General features: G+C 38.0%; 1 protein-coding gene across 1 annotated transcript in view; it reads left to right on the plus strand.

Moving 5' to 3' along the window:
- The window catches only part of GADL1 (GAD like acidic amino acid decarboxylase 1), a gene marked incomplete at its 5' end in the record, with an annotated part of 249,026 nt that overhangs the window by 87,629 nt on the left and 133,726 nt on the right, over positions 1-27,671 (plus strand). The window contains one exon of the mRNA XM_090142129.1: positions 1,274-1,409. Within this exon, the coding sequence (XP_089998255.1) occupies positions 1,274-1,409 (136 nt within the window). The remainder of the gene's footprint in view (positions 1-1,273; positions 1,410-27,671) is intronic.

Raw genomic sequence — 27,671 nt, forward strand, 5'->3', positions numbered from 1 at the left:
TTCTCATAGAGGTTACTCTCATTCACTGGGATTGCGTCATTATGGTTTTATTACTGTGGCAACTAGATTTAATCTAAAAGGGGTTAGTCAAAATGTGGATCAGTTGCGTCAGTTCTTTTCAAGTGCCTAGGCAGACTGTAATGTGAAAAGAATCACTGTACAGTTTTAGCTACCTAGTGATGAGGGATCACCAAAGCCTTGTGATTTTATGTGCTTAGAGGCATTCTACTACTGGCTGATGATTTTTTTTTTTTTTTTTTTTAACTGGTTGGAGAGTATACGGTAATGTTTAGGTAGCATAGCTTCTCCCCAGTCAGTGGCTGAATGGGTCATATAGTTGCTCTGAAGCTTTGAAACATGTCGTTAGTTGTGCTTTGAGCATCAGCTCATTGGCCTTGTGATATGATAGACAGAGGTATGCAGGCTAGGACCAACGTGAAACAAGAAACTACTGTAATGAATGGATTTGAGGTAACTTTCCAGATAAGACTAAGTATAATTTGTCTAGGAGGAGTTCAAATGAATTGAAGCACTGTGTAGCAGGGTATGAGATTGAATCATATGCTGTTGTGATGATGGTTAAAACCTGCCTTGTCCTGTTATCTTTTTTTTCCCTGTGAAGTGCTTTAGTGAGTGCAATTATGTGCAAAGACCCACTGAGATATTTCTCCTCCTGGGACAAAATGGCCTCTGTGCCATTTCCCATTTTCCTGAGTTTTGCTTTAGTATCTTCACCTCCCCATCTTTCCTTCTGGAGGTCAGGCAGGCTGTTGGAATGGATCTGGTTATCCTGTCTCAAGCTGCTGTTCTCTTCCCCAGTTATATAGTTCCATTATGAAGTGTCTGGGTTCTAGTTATGCTCAGTTCTGCTTGCTGGTGTTGGTGGAGATGCAAGGCGGGGAGAGCGGGAGCCCTCTCCTGAGAGAGCTGGAACAGTGAGAAGTGTGGAGATGTGAAGTCTCCTTGAACCACAAGCAGCTTTCTCTTTCCAAAGCAATATTTGCAGTTGAAAACTGTAGGTGATGTTTGGGCTGGGATGGAAACAGTATGGCTGTTCTTCACTTGTTTGCTGAAGCAAGGTTTTATTACCTGACTGATAAATATCACAAACTCAAAAAGAACAATTGCAGAAGGCCTAATATTTTCTCCTCCCCTCCTTTTCTAGAATATTTTACCACTTGCATTTCTGTCACTTATTCAGATTTTGCCTAATCTAGTAACTTCTATCTGAAGAAGTCCTGCAAAATAACCAATATATTTGATCTCCCTTTAGGTGATAACTGGAAGATCTTTGAAAATACTGAACAAGCTTATACCAGAATCGTCTCCAGCTCGCTGTAAAACCACCTGGAAACTTCTTCCTCATCTGTCCTCTGTTTCTCTGCGCAACTCTAGGAGGAACCACCCAGGTAGGAAAACAATAATAATACAAGTGACAGAGAAGAAAGTTCTGTTTTCTTCCTTTTGTAATCCTCTTGTAATTTTTCGGTATTTTCAGTACGCCAGTTCAGCTGCTAAAATTATCTGAGTGGTAAAACCTCCACCCAGCCATCAGCTAAAAGCCTCTTCAGCAACAAAATATCTATCAAGCCTGCTTGATTTAGGGTATTGTATTTAGCGAGCACGTGGCCTCTCTTTAGACCACTGAAGGTGATTAATTTTCTTTTGTAATGGAACGTTATTGGATAAGATCACATAATTATTTAATGAGGTTTAGCCATGGAGATGCAGGCCTGTATCTGAAATATGCTCCTTAAACTGTTCCATCTAGATCTGCACGCTCAGACAATTAAGATGAAAGTAGGTTTGTGTGTACTGGAAAACTCAAGAATTTGAAGTAATTAATGTAATTAAAGTGGATTAGTTAAATAGGATTAATTCCAGATCTCTTTCCAAAGCGAATTAAACTAAACCAAGTTAAGTCCACTTTGATTCTGAGTAAAAGCATCCACTTGCCAGCCTAATGCAGTTTAAGTAATCTTCTTAAAAAGTGAATTTGGATCAGTTTTCCTGAATATTTTCCTAGTTCCTTTGGATTAAAACAGAAATGGCTTCAATTCTGCTTGCTCTAGGGCCTCGTTGAATGTGACACTCAAGATTGGAGACTATGATTAGTACTCAGGAAAAAAGTGTCTGCACAACTGCTTAGGATTGAAGTGAATGGATCTTTATGTAGTTTTATGTGTTGTCCAGGCTTATGCATCTTCTACATTTTCACTGTTTACACTTTAGATGCCTACAGAGTGATAAAAGCATAAAGGCAGGTCTTGCTATGTAAGGTATGTTGCTGTTGTTCAAGTCCTCTTGGGTTATGTTCTGCTTCACAGCGTGAATTTCTGCTCTTTAAGGTTACCAGGTGAGTTGTACCATAAGCCCTACTGAGTGCTGAATTACTGGGAAACTTCTGAACCTCTGCTTAGTGTCTACCCTTTGAGCTGCTGGCTGCCCAGGTGGATGGCTCAGACTGTGTATCTGGCTTATTGGCAGAACCTTTGTCTCCTGTAGTTTCCCACTTGAGTGTGGATTTTTCACTTTTTTGTTGATCTGATGCTGTTTGAGACAAAGTACTAGGAACCAGCTGGGGCACTGTCTAGCTATGGCAATGGTTTAAAAAATTACAGTGCTGTTTCCACCGTAATGGTTTTCTTTCCTCAAGTCCATCATCTGAAGCCAGTTGCCTCACTTTAAACAGGAGTTGCATATATTAGGCAGGAAAGTTAAAACTGTTTATGCTTTGCTGAAGCAGCATATAGTGTATCTAAAGCAATGCTTACTGTGAGAAAGCAATTGTGTGATACTGTTTACTGGCCAGTGCCCAGGTCTGCAGAATATCAAAGGCAGTATCTAAAAACAGATATAGATAGGTAAGTTCCTGAAAATGGAGCTCAGTTTCAGCAACTGGTAGCATCAAAGTCAAAATTGCTACTGACTTTTTGTTGGATAGTATGTAGTCTTAGCAGTTTGTCTGTGTGCTGTCACTTACAGTATCAGTGCCTACAAGATCCCTTTGATCATTCTGACTTTGATGGGACTTGTCATGTGAAGAAGTCATGATACCTGTCAACTGAATTAAAATGCACAACTATACTGCTGTTTTTTTAGATCTATTAAGCTATGATTCACAAAGGCATCCTAAAACCGTCCTTGATGTATTGACTTATGTCTCCATTACCTGAAATGAATTACTTTTGATTGTAAGGGGGCTTGAAAGGGTAAGAAAATGATACCTTCCTCATGAAAATTTTTGAGGCAAGAGATTATGTCAGGGGTATTTGAGCCAGTCAGGCTCAGAAGCAATATGGGTATGCTTTCCCAATTAGGTACCAGAACTAATGTGTAAATTAGATACAGAATTTTGACCCAAGCTCATAAGAACACAGCTCTGTGTTGTGCCACTGAGGTTTACTGCCTAGAGGCTGTCCATTACTCTGTTGCAGGCTGTAGGTAGGCTTGAAAGATGTACCTGAGCTACCTACTAGATGTCTAGACGTGTTTCAGTAGAGATTTTTTAAGATGGGAATGGCCCTACCTTCAGTAACACCATGACTTCTTTACATCACTCAGGTAGTGGAAAATGAACTGAGGTAAGCTACATAAATTCTATTCTGTATTACTGGTGGTACAGACAGGCTTAACAATGAAACGTTTTCTATGCAGTGTATGTTAAACAAATATTTCATAATTCCCAACAGGCAATCTAAACAACTATTTTCTTATTGATCTATGTTTTTTTCAATGCTACTCTTTTTGAAAGGAGAAAGTCAGTATCAAAACATAAAAAGTTTTCTTCCTTGACAACAGGTTATGCTTTTTCCAAGAAGATAGCAATGCAATTTAAACGTTGATCTGTGGTCATTTCCCCTAACTGATTTGATCTGATCTGTCGCTAAATCCCAACACTTTGTTGTATAATAAGCTCACAGTCTTTGATTGTCACTGATACCAGCACAGGAGCACTGATCAGAAAAAATCTTCCTTTGATTTCTCCGGGTGGTGGATCAGATGCAGCAGTGCAAAGGAAAGAGCTGAGAGGAAAAAAATAAAAGGAAAAAACATAAACTTTTGATTTCTGCCCACAGAGATATTCTTTAGAACATAGACAACAGTCCATTTTCTCTTAGGGTGAACAAAACCTTTCTATATGCAACACCTGCAAATTACAGAATAATACGAGGTGTCTTAAAAACAATCAACATTACATGATGGTATGTGACTTCCAGTAGATACTTCTGCTCCACAGCTAGCTGTATGCTTTCTGGTATCTCCTTGAGAGCAAAGGTTTGCACATCATGAGAGCTCTGTATCAGATTTTTGCTGTTGGTTGGCAACCCTGCATGTGACAAGGGGATTGAAAATAGATGATCATTGTGGTCCTTTTCAATCCAGGCCATTCTTATGGTTCTATAATTCTGTTCTTTTGAACTACTGTTATGATATGGACAAACTATTCCGTTATATTCAGGAATGTGGATGCTCTGTTGTATCATATATGCTTCTAAACCACTGAGAATATTCTGAGGTTTTCAAGGATTCCACACTTACCCCAAAGTTTTACTCTTCTGTAGTTGTTGTTGCCTGTACATGTCCTGAGCTCACAGCATATTTGTATGTCAGTACAGGTGAGACTTCAGGTGCCTCAACCATCTGCAAACCTGAGCAAGTCTTTCAGACTTAATCTATGTGTATTTCGAGAGAAAGAATTGTGTATTCTTCTAAGCTGCCTTTTCAAATAGAAGTCTTTCTTTGACTTATGAATTTGAGCTAGAACTCTTTTTGCCTTTTATATACAACACTTATTTTGCTCACAGGAACAGTGCAGTTAGAGCTATTCTAAAGTAACTGTTTTCACATCAGTAGCAGGGCTGGTGTGGGAAAGGACAAAAGTGGAAGCTAAGGTATTCTAGGAAGTTTCTTGTTCATTTAAAATAAAAATACAGTAATTAGACAAAACAACCAGTGCCAAATGCAATGTAGCACCTATAAAACACTTAATTACAGAGGAAGGTTATGTGTTCCAATTGACAGAGTAATCCGTACTCTAATTTACTTGTCTTACAACTCATTACATCTGAGATATTGATTTTCCAGTAGATGCCTTCAGTGGATAAATAAGTGCATTTTCTCAGGGACCTTGTTTTGAGTCTGATCTGTGAACCCCTGTCAAATGAGCATGGAAAGCTCAAACTTCTCTATTAGGTGGTGTCTGTAGAATAATCAAAGCAGTCATTCTTCAATAGTGCTAGTAACTTGTAAATAAAGGGCAGACAGAAATGAGTCAGATAGAATTGTGTTGCCTTTGAGACTTAAAAGATGATGCTCTAGCAGGAAGTAGAAGCAAACAGTGATTAGATTTTAGTTATGGACTTGAGTTTTAGGCTTTAGTAACACATTTACTTCAATTATACTCTATAAACTTAGTGCAATGAGCCAAAGAGATGAGGGGAACCTAGAGTTGTTAAACCTTGTTCTGATGCTTCATAAGAAGTTGAACGTCTTCAAAGTATACTTCAGTTCCTAAAGTAGTCTCTCTATTGTGGGTGAGATAACTGCTAACTGTGGCTGAGGAAGCATGAGATATTCATGTAATGTATGTATGTAAGATATGTCCGAAGCTCTAGAGTTCCAGAAGATATTACAATGTTGTATTTGTCAGAATTTTCAACATTTGCAACTCTTGCACTCTTTGGCAGAAGTTATTTGTGCTCAGCAGTTCAAAGCAAACAATAATTTAATTGATGAGTATCATGTTCCCGCTATGTCCTCTTAAGCAAATAATTCCCTGGGATATTGTTTGCTTTTTTTTTCTTCCCTTCTTCTTTTTCTTTTTTCTCTTGGAAGTAAATAGTCAACTTGTTAACTGCTTACTTACTGAAAACACTGTTGATGGTTTGATTTCATAAGTAACACAGGAGTTACTGTAATTGACTATACCCGAGATCCATCCAGACTTGCATTTCCAGCGACCAGCAGTAGTCACTACCATGAATTTTAGAGAGTAAAATTCAATTTTTCATGGACAATTTAGCAATAATATAATAGAATCATAGAATGATTTGGGTTGGATGTGACCTTAAAGATCATCCAGTTCCAACCTTCTGCCATGGACAGAGTTGCCACCCACCAGATCAGCCTGCCCAGGGTCCCATCCAACCTGGCTTTGAATGCCAGGGCATCCACGGCTTCTTGGGCAGCCTGTACCAACGTCTCATTTCCCTCTGAGTTAAGAGTGTCTTCCAAACATCTAAACTAAATCTACCTTTTTTTAAAAATTCTAATCCATTCCCCCTTATCCTCTATCAGTCGATGTAAAAAGTCAGGCTCCTTCTGAATTATAAGCTCTCTTCAAGTACTGGAAACCACAATGAGATCTCCCCAAAGCCTTCTCTTCTACAGACCAAGCAAGCCCAACTTCCTCAGCCATTCTTCATAGGAGAGCTACCCCAGCCCTCTGATCATCTTCATGGCCTTTCTCTGGACCTGCCCCAACAGTGTCCTTTTTGTGTTAGGGGTCATGACATGTTGACTAGACTCAACAGAAAAATTGTACTTGGTCTTCTCTTTAAGCATACTGAATATCCTGTAGAAATACAGTTTCATCTGTTATATCTTTGATCAGTTTTAAAAATTCCTTCTGTTCTTATGTGTTTCTTTCTTGCCTAGGAACTCATCATTCTGTTTTCTATGCATCGTTTTATGGATCTGTCATTCCCAATTTTTTTTTTCTTTCCAAACAAAAGTAATAATCTTTCTGTTTTTAATCTCTTCCAGTATGGGAACATTTCTGTGCCTTCAATCATTTTTATTGCCCTTTGCTGCCCCTTTCTATTTATACTTTTTTTTTTTTTTGTAAAATTGGATGAGCAGAAATGTTATATGATAGCACCACATTTATTTTTTTTCTTTTTAATGTAGTGGCACTATGATATTTTCTCGATTGCTTGTTCTTTAATGAAGGCTAAAAAGCTATTCAGTGTTTTTATAATGCCAGTGGGCACTGTCCTTCTCAGAAAGATGTCTGATTCCCTTTTTTCTAAATTGTTATCGAGTATGGGCCATCAGAGTATACAAGCAGTTCACCTTGTTCCTTCCATTATTCTGCATTCGACTCCATTTAAGATGCATTTGCTATTATGTTATTCAGCTCCCTAATTACATCAGGTTCCTTAGTCACCAATCATTCTTTAGGCCATGTGAGTTGGCAAGAAAACAAACAGATCCTCCTTCCCCTCAAAAGAGATTTATGACACAGTGAAGGCAAACAATTTTGGATCACATGCACTTTATCCTCTCTCTCTTCAATCTTAGTCACATAAGAAGATGCCTGCCTTTGGAGTGCCATTTATTTTCAAGGGATGTGATTGCTTACAGAGTTGAGCACAGAAAATCCCGTGCAGGTGAGGACCCCAAGTTATTCCAGTCCTATCAGTTATTCTTTGAATACATGCAACTTTTTTTCTCCATCTTATTTTCTGTGGCAGCTTCAAACTGTTTGTTTCTCCAACATCATCTTTTTAAGCAGATCTTTTCTGAAGATGCTAGCCTTAGGGCTAACTGGCACCTGGATTTTATGTATTTTATTTCTGTTTATATCGGTAGTGGTATTGTTTAGTCTAGTGGCTGGCAGTCTTCTTGGACAGCTGCTTTAACTTGCCTTAGTGTGGACCTGTCCCCACGAACACCTGGTTGCTTCCATTGCTGTGTGGCATTGTGAGCTATCTAGCATCTGAATTTGATAATCTCAGTGTATGAAAAGGCTTCCCATTCAGAGGAAGCTTTGCTCCTTGAAAAAGAAGGCAAAGTCAGAGGACTATCGTATGCCCCTAGTATCTGATTTTCGCAACATCCCAAGTAGTGTAGTGTAGTCCTAATGCACAGCAACCTGAATATCATTCAACTAAAACCAGTCCCTATTTTAGGAGCTCTAGTTCATGGCTTCAGGATGTATATATTTTCACCTGGACACTTGCTTTCTCATAATATGTAGACTTAAATAAAGTTAATAATTTGAGAGCAGAAAAATTTATATTTATAGAAAAGTTTGGAACTCATTTCAGTGATCTTGATGAGAGAAACTTGGTTGTCTTTCAGCCAAGTACTTGTATTTTGTTTTTCACTTACAAGTATTCTTTTTCATTTTATACATCATCATGTAAAATTAACCTGTATGCCTATGTGCAATAGACTGACTGGAATACTAATGAGAGTAACAGTGTTGAAAAGCCTCTCATTCTGATATTTGTGTGTTCAGTGTCAATGTTGCTTGGCATCATGACAACTCTGTTTTTATCCATTCACTTCTTAAATCGCCTAGTTACTAGATTCCAGCAGGATGTGGAAATGTAAAGTATCATTAAAATATTGCTTAAAGATTTTTCTTGATGGGATTTTTTTTCCCCCCCCCTCATGTTTCCAAGTCTTTCAGAATTTGAACCTGTCTGTAACAATTTTAGCTGTTTTCTTTGGTAGTAACAGTAAAAAGCCACTAAATGTTTGTATTTTTAATAATGGAAAAATATCTGCTACTATGTCTTTATACTTTGCCCAGTAGACTCTGTCTGATATTTGTTCTTTTTTTGTTGTTGTTTTTCTTTCATTCATAACGTCAGATCTTGATTATTCTGAACTTCCTCTTATGCAGTGTATGATAGCTTATGCTCTTCTCATTTACACATACCAAGATTTTAGAACTTCATGAAGTTTCTCCTTTCCAATCTCTACTCCCTTTCATTCTTTAAAATGTCGACTTGCAACCCCAAGTCTTCTTTCCTAAACAAGATGGAAGATGATCATGACCTAGTCCCAGAAATGCTATTTTTGATCTTCAAACAGTGAAACTAATAAATTAAGTAATGTTCTTCCCATATCAAAGTCAGAGAAAGGCTTACTAGTCTTTTTCTTTCCCTTGAGATTGTCTGTGGATTCAAGGAATGAGACATTTTTATCATGTATATATGGGGGTATCAGCAAGTCCTGTCCCCAGCCTGCAAGTGTTGGAAGCTTTTGATCAATTCCTTCCCAGAGATCTGCTGACAACTATTTAACTTAGCATAATTAGATTCATAGGAGTTGCACAGGATTGCTTTATTTACAGTCTGCACAAGAAAAGATCTGCGATCTGTTGTCTTGTTATTTCTTATTTCTAGTCCATACGTAGTGTCAGCTTTTCTACTTGAAACATTAGTACAAAGTCTATGACTATAAAGTGGAACAGATTTGCCTTGCTGTCTCTGAGGCCCTTCAAGTATATGCTAACAGCACATCTAATATGAGCGCAAGCAAGATGGAGAAGTGTCCCTCTTGCCTTGTGCAGGGTGCTTGCAGAGGAGATTAAAATTGAGTGGCTGCACTGTTGAGCGTTTGTACCCCTTGTACTTTGTGTGCTCAAAAAGCCTTGCTTTTATTGTCAAGCATTTTTTTTTTTTTTTTGGTGTGAATTCAGTCAGGAATGAAGTTGACTCTGGCACCAGAGCAAGACTAAGCACTGAAGAAAATGGAGGTGAGGGTATATCTCTATTGTACGCTTGCTATGGTTTAACCCAGCAGGTGGCTCAGCATCACACAGTTATTTGCTCACTCTCTCCTTTCCCAGTAGGGTTGGGGAGAGAATTGGAAAAAAAACAAAGTAGAACTCATGGGTTGACATAAAATTGTGACACACAAGTGACTGCTCGCCACTTCCCAACTGATGCCCAGCTAGCCCCTGAGCAGCAGTAGAGAGCCAGAGGAACTCTCTCCCTTCAGAACTCCTTCCACATGCTGCCATATGGTATGGAATAGCCCTTTGGCCAGTTTAAGTCAGCTGTCCTAATTCTGTTCCCTCCCAGCTCCTTGCGCCCTTCACTAAGAATGGCCTTGGCTCTGTACAACACTGCTTAGCAGCAACTATAAACATCAGGGTGTTAGCAGCATTGTTTTTCTCCTAGAACCAAAACATGGCATTCTACCAGACACTCAGAAGAAAACAATTCTATTCCAGCTGAAACTAAGACAACATTGTGTGTGTGTGTGTGTATATGTATATATACTTGTGTGTAAAATTAGAATGGCTGAAGTGAAAGGTTACTGCATTGTGTTGGTACCCTCGCTAGTTCTGTAAAGTGCAGTATTGCATAGTGCACTTACAGGACAGTGCAGATGTTTGCCAAACAACAAAATGATCTGGGGAGAGCAAACAGTAGAATCAGTGATGTGTGCCCAAATGTGAAACTGCACACCAGGTATATGGTGGAAATAGCAGACACCCAAAAGAAAGGCACAGTCAGAGCTGTTTGCATAATTGCATTTGTAATATTCTCATAGCACACACACACAAATGTTAAAAAGGAACTGGAGTGATTAGTAAATGACTCGAGCATATTGCATGTGCTTGAAAGTTAATATTCTTTCTGGTGCTTGGGTTAAATGCATTTAACACTATAATACAGAACTTGCTTATTTCAAAGAGGTGTGACAAATCATTAGGCACAGTTCTAATCATTCCTTTGGAGTACTGACACTGAGCAGACTGTTGGATTCTAATCCATTGAGATCACATGCTCTAAATTTTCTCATGCTTATGGACTTTGCTGTTTCTGATGCATTGCTGGCTTATTTCTAAAGCTTACTCTAACATATCTGAATTTGTGTGCCTTTAGCACCCTTCCTCACAATATCAACTGTGTGTACTCTTTGGTATATAATGCAATTCATCAGAGCTCCTGGGGTAAAAGTGCAATAGATACAGGCATGTGCACATGCCTTTCCGAAGTGTCAGTAATCTTAGCTGTACAAAAAAAGAAAAACAAAGATCCTAACAAATCAATGAATTCTGGATATGTTTATATACCTAATTTTTCTTACTACTGTGAAATATCCTCTGGGCTCTCAGATCAGTCCCTGTAGTATGGTCTGGAATTGCTTTCTTGTAGCTTGTGACTGGTCTCCTGAGCCACTGAATCTTTCCAGCTTAGCTCATCTTTAATCTCAGTTGTTTCTGGAGCTAGACCAGGACCTCTGCTATAAAAGAATGTTCCTCCTCTATCTCCATCTCAAAGCCTCCTGTTCATCTCCCTGAGGCTTCTGATGCTACATACTTCCTTGATTTATGGCTTGGTTTCTTTGGTAACCTTCCACTGCTCTGAATTCCCACCTTACAGCAGCTAAGTACTGCGTTAAACATTCTCCATTTGCTTTGACAGTAGAGAGATGCACGAAGACACAGAGAGCTTTCACTAGGCAATGATTGTCTTTTTATTCTTTTCAAAACACCACAAAATGTTCTTTTTGGATTTTAAGATGACTGTTTTTTTCTTTTTTTCTCTTTGATTGTATTATCTTTCCTGGGTGTTTCTGAACAGTGGATTATTTTCAGTCTTGTGCAATGCTTAGAAGAGCAATTAATCATACTATTGTGGACACTTAGAAGTTCTAGCTTACCCCTTGTAGTCCTTTTTACTTCACATAAATATTGCTTGTACATACAGCTAATGGTGCAAGGTACTTGTGCACACCTGCCAATTCCAACCACTCTGTGCCCGTGTGTGTGTTCAAGATTGAAAAATGGAGTCAGATGACATAGAACACAAGTCACTAAGAGCACAAGCAACTTTAATTCCTACGATTATTTTCTCAGGTAAGGTCTCTGGTGGTCACAGATCTTATTTTATTATCTTGTTTTTTCCCAAGACTGGCAGTGATATGTGGGAAGTCAATGAAATGCCTGGTTATTGGTGAATTCACATTCCTCTGTCTGAAAATATCCTTATGTTCAACAAACTATAAATTTAGTACTCTTGAAGTTCCTTTCATATGCCACCTCACAGGGATATTTCCAAGACTGACACATAAATAATATAAATATAAATTGTCTGAAAACTTCAGTGATACATTTTTAAAAAGACCTTTTATCCCGTTGCTCCTAAAGTGGTTGAGCTGTGTGCACAAGTGGAACAAGGCTATTACACAGGTAGTAATTTAGCTTCTCAGACATCTTGCCATCGCCAACACACATGTGCAAACATACCCTATTGGCTCTTTCACTGGTAATTTGCATCATTTTTCCTTGTTAGAGGTGGGAACAGATACACATTTCAAAGTATAGGAATGCATGAAGGTTCTGCTCACTGCTGTACTTGCTTTGACTTCACTCCTCTCCACCACCCTAGTGCAGAATGAAGCAGAGGGACAGTGTGGTTTTCAGTCTCATCTCCCCATATCCATATGCAGCTGGATGATCTAATTTTAGGCCTGTCAGCTTTTGCAGTGATAAGTTAACAATATAGATCACATATAAGCTGCATCACAATGATTTTAAAATGAGATTTATTCATTTAAAGTGGATGATAAATGATTCTCTTTTATCAGACTCTTGCAAATAAGATTAAAGCAAGATTATTTTCCTGGAATAAAGGAACAGCTGGCACAAAGCTAATGTCTCTAGGTCGTACTGTGCTTGCCTGACCTTGTAGAGATGTATAATGACAACAGGGAACATCCAGGTAGTCTTTCTGCTTTTGAAATCCTGTTTATGTATTACAACCAGATGCTATCTGGAGTACTGAAATGTTATGAATTATATGAGTGCTATGACAGGCATTGGCAGGAACAGGCAGCGGCCCAGAGAGCACAGTCTACCCTGATCTTTCAGATACACATATGCTGAATCTTTTCCAAAACATGTAGGATGATCTGCTCTGTGCTCATTTAGCATTATAAGAAGACTACAACATCATGCAGAGTACCTTGAGTGTACTTCCCTCATGGTTAACTCATGGACACTCAGCCTTGGTGTCTGATCCCTCCCTTCTGCTTCCATGAGGGCTGTGCTATAGCCTGTTAGAGTTCTCAGTTTATAATATGAAACAAAGAATGTATGTTGCACATCCTCAGTATGACATGAGATAGCAGAGGAGGCCAAATCCACGTGAACCTGTCAGCATTACATACACAGAGTGGCTCCTGAAGTTGTGTTTTTTCAATTCGTTTCAGAGGAAGCAAGTTGGTTCAGTCTGAGGAACTGGCAGAGAACTAATTCCTCCTGTCAGTGGATATTTCCATAGACAAATTACCTTAAGCACTAAGATAAAGCTTTTTCTGTTGTTCTTCATTGTATTCAGACAAAGGTCTTATCACCGAGATGCGCTGGTCAGGAGGTCAGTTGCTTTGAAGAAGGTAGCAAGTTTGCAAAGGGCTGCCCAAGGACTAGATGAGTCAGGGGAGAGCTGGCAGTGATGATAGAGGGTTTTTTCGTTTCACTGGCTTTGCCTGCCTTTGATTCTTGCAATTGTGGGAAGTAGAAGGGAGGTTTTACAGGTGGACACCGAGAAGAATCACTTACTTTTCTAATACATCTCCACTTTTCTCTGCCGTTTTTGATCAGGGGAGTTATACATTTGTAGCTTTTCATTTTTTACCCATATTATCTCAGTATAAGAAATAGTCACACATTTGGCTGCTAAATGAGCTCTGACTGGCATGGTTGCTTTAGGGAAAGGATGGAACTGTGTTATGCAAAGTGCAAGGTCTGTAATCTCTTCTTTGTTTCGGTTGTGCCACTTCAGGGTCTCTGCTGTAACAGAGAAATGCAGTCCCCAGTGACTGATTTTTCTGCTGCTTCTCAGTCTTCCTCGTACTAAGAATTCCTAGTTTTGATTCTGTCTACAGTCTGTAGTTGATGGCATTTTGCCATCTGTCACAACCTTCCATGCTCTAATACACTGCATTGTATTCAATTCCAGATTTAAATTGGAAAATAGTGTGGAATAGCAAGTAATTTTGTTTTCTTTCTTCTCATCTCCAATTGCTAGTCTATAATCTACTCTGAACGTGGTGATCTGAGCATTATTGGTTGCTAAAAATAGTTGTCTCTTTTTGTTCTGGGTCAAGTCCAGTGTCTAGATAAATAGTGGACTGAAGAAGAAAAAATAAATTTCCTGCTCTAGTCTGCGGAGCTGCTCTGTAGATCTCCAATTCAATAAGTGTTGTCATACACACTCTGCAAAAGGATGAATAGAGGAATATATGCATTACTAGATCCTCTAGATCTGTCAGTGCCCTTAGCTTTCCCCTGTGTACTCACATGTATTACGTATGTCAGCTAGAATGCCTAGGTAATGAAGGTTCACTTCAAACAAACTCTCAAGCAAGACTCTGTTGTCCTTTTGCAGTAAATATTTGAATATTCATAGCAATACTATTTTCTTTTTGGAGAGGAAGGAAACAGTTCCCTGTGAAACATATAGGGTTAATGAAACACTTAAAAATATTAGATATTTTGAAATACATTTTATATATATATATATGTCTCTAAATAGACTGTGATAACAGAATAAAATATCCTGCTGTGCTTCTGTAGACACCAGACACAGAAAAAGTTCAATAGAAATAGTCCGTGTTAATCTTCTGTGCTTGGACTCTGAACTCTGATGTTCAGCTCCTCAAAACATTCATGAAACAAGACATATAAACCGAGTGACTCTACTGAGCAGACAAAAATCAAAGCCTGAACAACAGAGGAAAAAACTTTGTCTCTTTTAAAGCTCTCTTCAACTTTTCTAGGAAACATCACTACAGGACTGGCCTAGAAAGAAAAAAAAAAAGCAAAAAAGCAAAGGGGATTTCAGGGTATTCAGGGTCCTTGCAGTGCAGGTGAAAGCTGCTCTGAAGACGGTGCTGAAAATAAATTCCTTTTAAAAATGAAAAAGAACAACTCGAGATTAGCACTCATAAGAATTTGTGAAGGCAGTATTCTGTAGATTAGAACAAGTAAGTAATAGATCTAATTTGCTCAGCAGGTTTGATAGAATTCAGTTGAATTTCAGGTTGAAAAAATTTTATGTAATACTGTTTCATCTTAAAAGTTAAAAGGCATTTTGAACTGGTTTGGAGAAAAAAGTGTGTATGTCTTTGTAATTATATCAGTATCTATTAATTTCTGAGATGCTTCTTTAGGAACGAGAAAAACACTGGAATTGAAAGAGCATCTTTGCTAAACAAGCCACATCTGAAAGATGGGCTGCAGGACATTTCAGAGGGTAGAGAATTCGAGTGAAGGAGAGAAGAGGCGAGACCAAAGGCCTCCAAAAGATATTTAAAAAAGAGCAGTCCTTTCTTAAATGATTTTTAAGTCTAGCTATATGAATTAGAGTATTGACAGTGAGCTACTGATAGTGACAGAAAGGAATGCCAGTTGAGTAGGTAAATCTTTGCATCTTTGCTACTTTGTGTGACAGTACAGAAATAACCAACTCTGGGGGTGGGACCAACTGAACAGACTGTAAAAAGAATAAATGGTGCAGATAAATAAACACATTGTGATAATTTCAAGGTATTAATATTGTTTTCTTGTCTTGCATGCATGAGTGATGTTATAAGTAGTGAAGAGAAAAAAGGGCAGATTAAATGGCCAAGTGACAGCAAGAGAATGTAGATTTGCAGTGTAATGGGGAAGAACAAAATGGGGCTGTTCAGAGTGTTGAAAGTGCTGTAACACTCCAGGCTTGAAAAAGTGTATGGAAAACCATTTGGAAAAAGCTGAAGGGTTGAGGGTTCATAGAAAACAGCTAAATTGGAATAAAAAAAAAATCCTGAAGCTACATGTAAGTGCATTAAATTGAAAGAAACTTTAAAGAGTGGTGGAACATGAAGTATGTGATAGGCAGGCAAAACAACCTGAAGACTGGAAATGAAGTGATGGAATCTTAACCAGTTGTGGGATGGGGCTATGTTCAATAAACTGGTAAGGTATGTTGAGTACATCTTGAGAGCAAAGCAGAGAACTTGCTTCAATAGCACCAGGAGCAGAAAAAAACTTGGTAAAGGCCAAAGCAGAGGGCAGGAAACATTACTGTGTGGAAGATGTGGTCTATGGTAATCATGATTACATGAACTCAAGTTTGTTTCTCATAGTGAGCATGTAATAGTAGTAAATACTCTGTTATAAATATAATTCTGTTTATGTACAGATGCGATCCATCTACTAGAAAATAGATGTATTTTCTGTTTAATACTGTTACTCCTTTTATGTCAGCAATTCTTTTGTTCAGTTGATTATCAAGTCTCTGTTATGTTGTGTCACCTTGTTTGCCCGGAGGTTATTGTACTATTTTGTCATATAAATGTATAAAATACCTTGTTTTATCTTCAAAATAATTAAGTCTGTGATCAGCTATATCAGTCACAGCTGAAACAAGTTTTCTGATAGTAAGTTTGGATTGTGTATGTCAGGTATTTCCAGTGAGAGGGTTATTCAGATGAAAGAAAGTGTTAGTTCACATCAAGTAACAGCTATCCAGGATGGATGCTTTCATTGCTAGGCATACTTCGTGCATCATCTAGTAGTGAAGTAATTAACAAAGCATCTTAGTTCTTTAATATCTCTCAAAGCTCATTTCATGGCACAACTAATTTGACAGCTGTCTGAATTACAACAATGTATGCTAATATTATGTTTTCTTAATACTGGAATTAAAGTTTGTCTTCCAGACCAAAATTACTGTTTTGATCTGTACTTCACAGCACTAACTTTGGCATCACTAGTCTGATAAATTGCTCAGAACAATTTGCAACGAGTCAGAGCAGATAGAATTTTCTTCACTTTGGATTAATATCAAAAGTGTTTAGAACCAAATCCAACTGCCTCATCTTGCCAGATATTACTTGGTAGCACAATGTCATTTTGAAGTGACAGACCATAATTTTGTTCATATTCCAAATGTTGCCCTTTATAGGATATAGAAGTAACGTTTGAGCACTGAAGATCACTTTGCAACTTAGAATCTAAAACAGCATCATAAACTCATATCACACAGAAAATCCAAGTGAAGGGTTATTTAAGGAATAGTTTCAGAAAATATGGTGTAATTTTATGCTTTTTAGATCCAATTTGTAGCTTATATATATTGTTATGAGAGAATCAGTCACAGAAGTTGAAGGAACAGGACAAAATTCTCAGATTCCAGATTTTGTTATCAGGTAGTGATAATTCACAAGCAATCAATTTTCTACAAGTACAATTTATGCTAGATTTCTGAAATGAATCAGCAGAACTCAAAATTATTGAAAATATAAAGGTCATCAGTAGAACAAGGGCTGCTTCTAAAGTAATGCCTCCTGTGTGGTTTTGTTGGCCTGTGATGTCAGGGATGGATGTTGGTGGTATGGCAGTAGATGGTGGACCTTCCCACCCATATTCCATTACATCTTGTTGCTGTGTGATGGATGGCAGCAGAGGGGCAGTGTGAGAGAGTGGCATCTGACATGGACGTGTGTACGAAGAAAAGGTGTGTCACTGATCTCCTTCATGCAAAAAGAATGGTGCCTGTTGACATATATTGATTCTTGCTGAATATTTTTGGAGACCAAACAGTGGATGTGAGCACAGTGAAAGTTGGACTGTGGGGGCAACGTTTTCCTAGCAAGAATGTTTTCATAACAGCTATGATTTTTACAAGTGCAGCATGCGGGCTGTTGTTCATCACTGGTGGAAAAGGATAGCTATTGGGGGGTGACTATGTTGACAAACAGTTTTTTGTAACTCAGAATTTGCTCTACCAAATAGTGTTGTTGTGGTCTTTGTAACTGTTTCCATGGAAATAAATGAGTGGGATTACTTTTAGAGCAACCTACATATATGACAGTAAACCATTAAGGCATGCTTGAAAAGCTGCCTGTACAATTCAGCATTAGCCTTTCAAAGTTTTGCCATTTTTTCTTTTACGATCATAACACAACTATCTAGATTATAGCATATATTTAAAAAAGCATCAATTTTCTTGAGGATATTTTCTTTAGAAAGTGAAATTTATATCCAGAAACAGCTTTTCAACTCAGGGGAAAAGAAAAAAAAAAAAAAAGAAAAAAAAAAAAAAGAAAACCAGAAAAAACACAAAATACATTTCTCAGCCACAGTGACAATGCACTTCTGGAATGCAAGAACAGAAATAACAGCTGCACCATGCTGGATCTTTACCCTACATCAGCTCTGCCACTGGCCAATAACATTCTGCCTAGAGCAGAGCATAAGAACAGACAGTGATTCACTCACAGTTCTGCCTCAATAACCCACAGGAAGCTGGTAACCTGCAAGAGCTTTCTGTTGAGTAGCCCTGAGGTTTTCTTCCATAAATCTGTCAACTACTTCATGAACTCAAAAATTTTCAGTGTCTTGCGGTGATAAGTTTTGTGACTGTACTACATATTAGACACAGGAGTGCCTCTTTTTGCTCTGAAACACTGCGTTTCGTTTGAGGTCTCCCATGTTTTACACTAAAAAGAACAACAAACAGCTTCTCTATCCACTCTCTTTGTCAGGCTGTATGGAATTAAGCATGTTGTCCCATAGTCAAGTTTTCTTCAGGCTAAACAGTGGTAGCATACTCTTCTTCATATTGTGGAAGCTGTTCTGTAATTGTGATTATCTTTGTTAAGTTATATTTTATTTAAAAGGGAGAAACTAGAAACTTTTAAAATATGCAAGAACCAAACCTGGATTTTGGTGGATTTGTACAGTGGTATAATAATGTTTCCTCAGAATTAGGGACTTATATTTCAGGACTTGTATTTTAGTGTCTATTAGTGTATTTTGATAAAATATCCCTGGTGTCTTAAGGGAAATTTTCACATAACCCAGAGGACCTAAATATCACTACAACCTGATACCTAGCAAAGATTATGCTACATTAGAATTTCAGAATGACTGGGATTGGAAGGGGCCTAAAAGATCACCCAGTTCCACCCCTGCCATGTGCAGCATTGTCACCACCAGATCAGGCTGTCCAGGGCCTCATCCAGCCTGGCCTTGGGTGCCTCCGAGGTTGAGGCATCCACAACCTTCCTGGGCAGCCTGTGCTGCCTTTACTATCTAAGTAAAGAATTTATCCCTAACACCTAACCAAATTTCCCCTCTTAGTTTAAAGTTATTCCCCTTTGTCCTATCACTATCAGACTGTGTAAAATTTGGTCTTCCTCTTGCTTATAAGGTCACTTCAAGTCTGGATGGTTGTAATGAGGTCTCCATTGACAGTTCTCTTCCCCAGACTGAATGAATTCAACTCTCTCAACCTTTTGTCACAGGAGAGGTGCTCCAGCCCTCCAGTCATCTTTGTGGACCTCCTCTGGACCCACTTCAACACGGGACACTCAGGCTCTGACATGAACAACTGCACCTGTTTTTGAAGAAAAAGGAGTTGCTCAGATTGATCTTGCTTACACCAACAAATTGCTCTTGGATTGAATCCCAGCATCACACACATGGAAAAACACATGTAAAGTTGTCTGTTCATTTCTTTCAGATATTTGCATAACAAAAACAAATGTTATGTGACTGTGACAGTTTGTGCTCTACAGCAAGCTAACAGCAGGGAGGGTAATGCTTCATGCTAAGGTGGAAATTCCTCATGACAACCTGATAAAGGTTCTTATATCTCCTCTGCCAAGTCTGGTGGCAGGAAACTACATCTTGCTCTTTGAATATTGTGGAAGCGCTATCAGGTTGAGTGGGATATTCCATTTCAGAAGCAAAAGATGTGTAAGTGAGGTTATGCACCGAAGCAGACTGTGGATCCCTTCCTCACATCCAAGTGTCTGTTGTGTGTTGACAGGTCTCTTCACACTGAAGCATGGACAAGACAGAATTGTTTTCTCCTCTTTAACATCTTCCTTTCATTATCAAGCCCTCAGCAAGTAATCAAGGATCCTTAAGCTTTAAGCTGGAGGAAAAAGACAAGAGAGCTACACTAACATAAGTTACATATGGTGCACATTTATAACACATCCAAACTTAGGCTGTCAACGGGTCTGCAAGAAATAACACCAGACCATGGTGTTTCAGGTTGCAAGGTCAGCCAACAAATATCTTGAGAACTGCAGAAAATCAAAGAGAAAATTAGCCAGCATTTTCTCAGCTCCTGTGAGTTGTTCAAAATTGTTTTATGTAAGGACGTACATCATTCCTTCTTGTAAGGAAAATGTATGGTGCCAATTTCCTCCCAACACTATACAAACTGAGACAAGAAGCAAGTACCTGGAACTGGATATATATTACTTGGCTGAGCAGACTAAATGCAATAAAACTGAACTGACTCCCAAGAGTATTTTGTATATATTGTATATACCACCTTTAAGTACTTCTCAGTCTTTCTTCCAAGAATTTAATACAAGTTCAAAGCTTTATAGGACCTAAAAAAAAGTTAAGGTGGAGATTAGTACTTGGAGAATGTCTTCTAGGGAAAGGAATGTCAAGCTATATTGTAGGGTGTTCTCACTCAGATGTCTAACAAATAAGGGCTTATTTCTGGATAAAGCACTGCACTGAAACTGAGGATGCTTATGTTCAATCAGCAGCATTGCCATCAGCTTCCTGCAGGACCTAAAGCTCGTCAATCTTTTATTCAGTTCTTATCAATGAGGACAATAACAATTAATTTTTCTCTGCTTGTGCTTATTTAGAAAGGAAGCTATTTAAGGCACAGACTCTTCACTCATGCATATAAAACTCCTGTTGGAAAAGAGCTGAGGTCTTGAGTTGGTTTAACAAGAGTAATCCTACATATTTCCTCCAACAACTCCCTGTTGTTTGATGGCAGACTTCCAGGACTACAGGGTAGCTACATGATTGCCATGAGAGGCAGGGTAAAAATGCACATAAAAGATGCCCTGAGGTAATACCAGTATCAGGATGTAGTCTTTGTCTCCTAGGATTTGCTTTTTTTCTGAAGAATAGTCAGCCAATGCTTTTTTTGATACTAAACAAAATTAAAGAAAATTGTATTTCTGACAGTAATTGACAAAAACTCTTGCCCATCAACACAACAGAAACAATGAGTAGAATTCAAGATACTGACATATCAGTCTCCCATATTTAGAAAATGAAATAAATCAGATAAAGTGTCTTAAATAAGACTGAAAAAACTAAGACTGGATTCTTAAAATGTGCCTGTTATTTTAAGTATGATTCAGAAGCCTTTACATTTTTTTCCTCTATGGATAGCCACATCTCTTTCAAACTTCTGAATAGAGAGGTGGTCAAGTAGTATATAATCCTGTCACCTGTATTTGGAGTACTTAGATAGTTGCCTATATAGGCATTCCCTTGTGATCAGCACAAACATGCAGGGCTTTGGAACACTCTGAAACATCAATCAAAAGTAAAAGAGAAAATAGGGATGTGCCTTAAGAAGAAAAACAGCAATTGTTTTAGAACAGTATACTGAATTGTGTGGTACAATAAATGTCAATGATCTGCAAGAGTTTCATGAGCTTTTCTACTTTGGTTTCTCCAGAAAATTCCAAGTATTTTGGACAATGTAGAGTGCTAAATTAAAATGTGTTTAAACAAACATGAGAGAATTCATGTTCATTAAGAATAGGATAAATGTAAGTTACTCTGAAAGTAATGCTTCCTATTTATTTCCATTGAAACTGCAACAGATACAAAGAGAACAATAATGCTGTTTGATAGAGCACATTCTCAGCTACAAAACACTATTTTTCAACAGTCACCACCATTAGCTATGTATTTTTGCCAGCTATGAACAAGCACGCTGTGCTGTTAACAATCTGCACCAGTGGAGGTGACCCAGTGTTGCTGCTACCACTGCTGAAACACACCACCCACCACCTCACTGTGCTCATGTCAACTGTTTGATGTCCATAAACATTTAGCAAGCATCAACAAATGTCAGTGGGTGCAATTTTTCTGCATGGAAGAATTCAGTTCCACACCTCTGCTTTATGCGCACTTCCGTGTCAGAAGCCATTCTGTCAGACTGCCCCTCTGCTGCCATCTGTCACACAGCAACAACATGGAATGGAATATTGGTGGGAAGGTTTAGCCTCTACTGCTGTACCACCAACATCTGTATCTGATGGCGTGGGCCGACATCATAAAACAAGAGACATTACTTTCGGAGCAGCCCTCATACAACTGAAATGTCTGCATTTAGTGTTGCCTGTGTCCCCAGGCTGGGTATTCCAAGGAACTTAGATGAGTTAGGAATCCAGTTCTTCCTGAAGTTCAGGAGAATTTGGCATCTCTTCTTTTGACCTTCTGGAAATCCTTGCCTGAATGCATGCCTGTGTATGGTGCTCTCTTAGCAAATGAGAGTCATATCACTTGGGACACCTGTAAAGGAACTTAACCAGATATCTCAACAAGATAAAGATTTAAGATTCATCTGATGCGTGCCTCCTGGATTAATGAATATCTCTTCCTCACAGAGATACAGATCTGAATTACAAACACTTTCTTCCTTTGTTTGGGTTTGGCATTCACCTTCACTTTGATTTTATGTTCTGAAAAGATACTCCAGAAACACCTTTCTCTCTAATGACGAGCTAAATATAGAAGAAAGACTAAATCTTAAATCACTCCCCAAAAACCCAAGCTCTCCCACTGAATATGTTTCTGGATTAAATAGCTCTTTTCTACAATCCATTTCCTTCCAGTCCTACAAAGTCTCTTGTAATAATTCTTAGGGGTATAACAGCATGGTATGCCTACCCATCCCTAATCTTCTGCTTGTCCAAAATTGTCAAGGATTTAATTCTGGCAATACCTTTGGAGATCATTTCAGATATAAAATAAAAAGAATCCTGGTTTACAATCGATTTGACTGAAGTAACCATTTTCTAGGCATCATTATTGTATATAGTAGGAAATAGGTATAGCTATTTCCTTAGAATAAAACGTCTTGATACCTGTCATAAAAGACTAAGAGAATACCTTCCTTGCTTCACATCACTTTTAACTGCCTCCATAAATGTTAAGGAATTGCAATAAAACTTGGGAAAATGCTTTCACTGTCTGAGCTTTATTTGACAGTACTAAGGAAATTATCTTGTGCTTAGTGCCAATTGGAATGTTTACACATAAGATATTCTTTAAAACTATATTCTTTCCTTGCCTTTTTTTCTCTTTTTTTTTTTTTCTTCCCCAAGCTTAACAGATCTCTCTCTCACTTCTATTTATTTATTTATTTATTTGTATTACAGAAGGATCTTTAAACAGTTCACTGCCTCCTTGGCATTTCTTCATTTTGCTTTTCATTTCATGTGAAGTCTCCTGGGCTCTGATCAGTTTAAAAAGCAACTTCGTAGTTTTCTATGGTAAATGACTGACAGTATTGGAAACCATGCTCTTTGTCGGACAGATGACTGCATTCACACTGCTAGGCATTTGGACTGAACTTTTACCCTACTGACTTCTTTTTCTCCTCCTCTCAGTGTTGTCTTTTGTTTTTCCTCCCATGGCAATGTATCTTCTGTTTCTGAAGTGGGTGTATTTTGTCTGCGATCCTCTATGCAGCTTTGGTGCACAGCTTGGAATCTAATGAAGATTTGCTTTGTGTATGTGCTATTGCATATTGTAATCTGAGATACTGATATTGAATTACAAGTGCCTGCAGAAATTAAGCTTATTACTCGTTGATAGTTGATCTGGTGAATGGTACAGCGTCAGTATTTGCTAGTGAAGAAAACATACTAGTGACAGTACCTGCTTTGTCTAAGCTGCAAGCAAAACAGCTGAAAAATAACTACAGTTGGAGCTGGAATAGTTCTTTTGTTAGTTCTGTGTCAAAATCACGTAATGTAGATGGGATGGTTTGGAAATTTTTGATATGCTCTAAATCCCTTTGTAGCACCTCACTTAGAGTGCTGTGATGCAGTGCCTCGGTCTCGTTCTGTTCACATGCTTAAAATTGCCCATGTGCTCCGGTACAGCATCATTCAGCTGCTGGATCTGATGGCCCACTTCTTCCTTGGAAGAGGTGGGGAACAGCTGTTTGGGCAGCGTGTTTCGCTCTGCTTGTCAGCCATCTGTACCAGCCCAGGGCTAGAATCTGAACTGCTGCTTCTATCTCCCTAGGAAAAGAGAGGACACAGTATGTGTGTCCTTCCTGTATACTTGTCTGGAACTCAGTGCCAGGAGACACCACAGAGATGTTCTGTCATGTGAATAGGTCTCCTAACTCTGATCTAGCCCCAGTGATTGTCATCTTTGGGTCTCTCAGGTCCAAGTAATCAATGCTGATGCTTAATGAAGTAAAGAGGACAGTTCTTAGTTCTTATCGACTTGAATAACTGGGAAATTTGAAAAGGTAGGAATCTTCTAAATTAACAGAAGTGATTAAATACTTTTGTATATATAAAATAGTATGAATGTACATGCAATATTTTCATACCAGTGTGAGAATTTATGGCATTTGAAAGAAATTATCTTCCCCATATGTCTCTTTTCTACAGCACCCACTTTTGTGATATGCAGGCATTAGAATCGTAAGCATTGTATTCTAGCTATGTAAATCTTTTCTGTGCATCTTGTAAGTGGGTGTACAAGTGTCTTCTGAAAGTTATAATTTGCAGGTCGTGTCTTGCTTTGAACCAAGAAGTACTCTAATACTATATTAGATATTTCAAGTTCAAATACATAAATCACAGAACAAGATTCCAAGATGCCACAAAGCTATTAAAAACCAGCTTTACTTTGCTTATATATATGTTTGCCTAAAAACAGTCTGTGGACCAGAAATTTTATATGTGCTCACATTAGATCAGACATCTTTCTAGTATAGAGTTCAGAATGCCTCAGAGAGCCCACAATGCCTTCAGAGTGCCCACAATATGTGTACCTCATGTGTGTTAAAAGATGCCATGCTTTGTTTCTGCCCATCCACAGTGAACTAGATTTGGCTATCCTCCATTACACCATTGCTTTGCAGTCAAAGCCACTTGTTCTTGTTCTTGTTTGCACTTGCATAGTATACAAAATGATTCTGTACTAAGCTATAATTAAACAGAAAGCCCAATTTATTCCAACGTTGCTTTTATATACAAGTGATAACTCCTCTTAGATTGTAGAAAATTGCCGTCTGGTTGAAATGCAAAGACTGGAGAGAGGAGTTGAGATGAAAGGCTTGAGAACTTGAAACTGTAATTTAGAGTAGCCTTAAGAACACCCCCTTCAAGAAAACAGGAACAACTCTAAGGAAATATTGAAATCCAGTATATGCAAGATGATACCTATTGCATGGATGCTTATATAATAAATATAAATTAACTCTATATCTACTATCAGTCATATTATCAATATTCTGCTGTATTAACATGATATATTTGTCTCTTTGTATTTAAGCCTAATAAGAGGGACTCACACAAACAGTGTGTTATTTGGTTAAATATCTTACTATAACCATGCATGTAGTCAAAAATCAAAGTTAGGTTAGAGTTAGGGTTTGGATTATACATATGGATTCAGTTAGGGTACAGCTAAGTGTAAGACCTAGTGTTAGGATTAGGGATGCAATTAGAGTTAGAGTTTGTGATAGGGCTAGGATCAGTTAGTTAGGGTTATGGTTAGATTTATGGTTAAATTTAGGGTTAGGGTTACAGATACAGTTTCATTTAGGTTAAGGGTAAGGTTTAGAGTTAGGGTTAGCTTTTGGGTAAGAGCTGTGGTTAGATTCAAGGTTAGCTTTAGGGTTAGGTATAATTCAAACCCTGACCCTAACCTAGTTTTGATTTTTGACTACATGCATGGTTACAGTAAGATATTTAACCAAATAGCTCAGAAATTTATTTATTAAACATACAGAACAGGTGGAGGCTAGTTCATTTTTATATGCAACTTATCTTGTGAACCTTCCAAATATAGAACAGAATTAATATAATTAAATGCTCAGACTGCTTAAAATGATATCATCTTGTTACCTACTGTAGAGTTCACACACCTCAGAAAGCATTATTACTAAATTACTTATTGATTCTGAATAAGGCACATCAAGATGTCTGAGTCTGATTTTATTTATGGGATGGTTCTGGAAGAATAGTGCCATTTATGTATCTACTTACCAAGTCAGTGGAGAAAATGTGTAATTCCATACTCCTTTCTCTAACGGTTTAAAATTCAAAAATCAGTGTTTTAGGATTTTATTATTATTATATTTCTGCATGTACTGTTTTTTAGCCTTATCTAACAAAACATTAATGCAGAGGACGCCCCTATTCACCCAGTCTTTCTGATCTCCCAAGTAACATGATGTACTACATTTGTTTTCTAAGCAGAGTACTACAAAGACTGCAGAAACCACTGTACATTGAGCAGATTCATGGGCGTGATAATGGTAAGACTTTGTAGATTGAGACTATCATTTATTGGCTGGAAAGAGCAGACATTAGAGGCAGTCTAAACTGAAGACGATACTGGGAAATACATGGGTTTTCAGAAGGATATGCTCACCTGCTTTCCATCAGTCAAACTGTTCTTTGTCATTGGCTTCCTACTTGCCCTTTGTTCTTCAAAGTGCTTGCACTTAATTTCTTTGCTCAGATTGGATTCTGCAGACTTCAAAGGATTGAAGGGATTGTTAGGGGTAGGAATGGTGAAGGAGAAAGGCTGGGAGAGTATCTTGAATAGACAAAACAGGAGAGAGAGAGGAAGGAACTTCTGACTAATGCAATTTCTTCAACTGCTGCCCATTCTCTCGCCTTCTTATTTTGAAATGTTGTCACTTCTCTTTAGTGCAGTCTTCCTGAGATGCAGTCTACCTCTTCTATTGCTTCAATTTTCTTCAGTAGTCATTGATGGCATTGATATTTACCCAATAGCAGAAGAAACATTGTCCCTGTCTTCAATTCTCTCTATGCAGCACATGCCTACAGTTGGACATCCTATGGCTGTGTGTCTGCAGCTTGCCTGACGGTTACACTAGTTGCATAGAGTCCTTCTTCACCTTTCATAGTAATCTGTTTTCCCCAAATCCTACAGCTGCCTACAGTTTCTAGAGATTATTTTGGATGTCAAGTTGCAGTATCTCTTTCTGCATACAAAGTAGTAGGATGAAACTTTTACTGCATTCTTTTACAAATGGCATGAACCATTCTGAGTCCCATGGAGCTTGCTCCTTGCTCTATTTGTGGGAGAATCTATAAAAGAAAATAAAATTTAGAGCCACGTTTGTTTCTCTCTGTTGGCTTCAATAGGTGTTGGCTGCGTAGCTGTAGCTTCTTTTTTTTTCTTGCAAAATAGTCAGTCTTTTGATTGACTTTATTGACATTATTATACCTGGAAGGCCTCTACTCTACTGTAAATATGTAGAGCAAAAAAAAAAATACAATTTTTCATTATCTTCATATTCTGTTGTAGGAAAAAAAAAAAAGCAAATGAAAACCAATGAGCTTCCTTTGGAAGCTGTAAGGTGTTCTCAATGTTCTACATGTCATGTTCTACAATAATAAAGACTAAAAATACCCAGCTAAGATGAAAAAATATACCTACAAATGCTTCAAGAGTATTTTCTGAAGTTACATTTATGACATATTAGTTTGAATGTTAATGAACTGTTGAAGATAATTTATTTTGTCATATCAACTTATATATTGCTACCATTATGCTGATCATAATTGATTCTCTTATAGGAATTACAGTTGCTAGTTCTGTATTCATATCATGTGAACCTCATTAGCAATTATTTTATGGCTCATTTTAACTATGAAAGGACACTTTCACTGCATTTTCTTCTCCTTTCTGTTTTTTTTTTCCTTCTTTTTTTTTTCCCCCAGTAACAGCAATATGGAAATTCATTGTATCAGACTTCCATAAAGCTCTGATTCTTGTCTCTTTCTTACTCCTTACTCTGTTAGCCAAGCAAAATCTCCTCTTGAGAAGCTATTCTGCATGGTGCTGCTATGCTACAGAT

Source organism: Phasianus colchicus, chromosome 6 (assembly GCF_987193195.1).
Source record: "Phasianus colchicus chromosome 6, bPhaCol1.hap1.1, whole genome shotgun sequence".
Classification (NCBI taxonomy): domain Eukaryota; kingdom Metazoa; phylum Chordata; class Aves; order Galliformes; family Phasianidae; genus Phasianus; species Phasianus colchicus.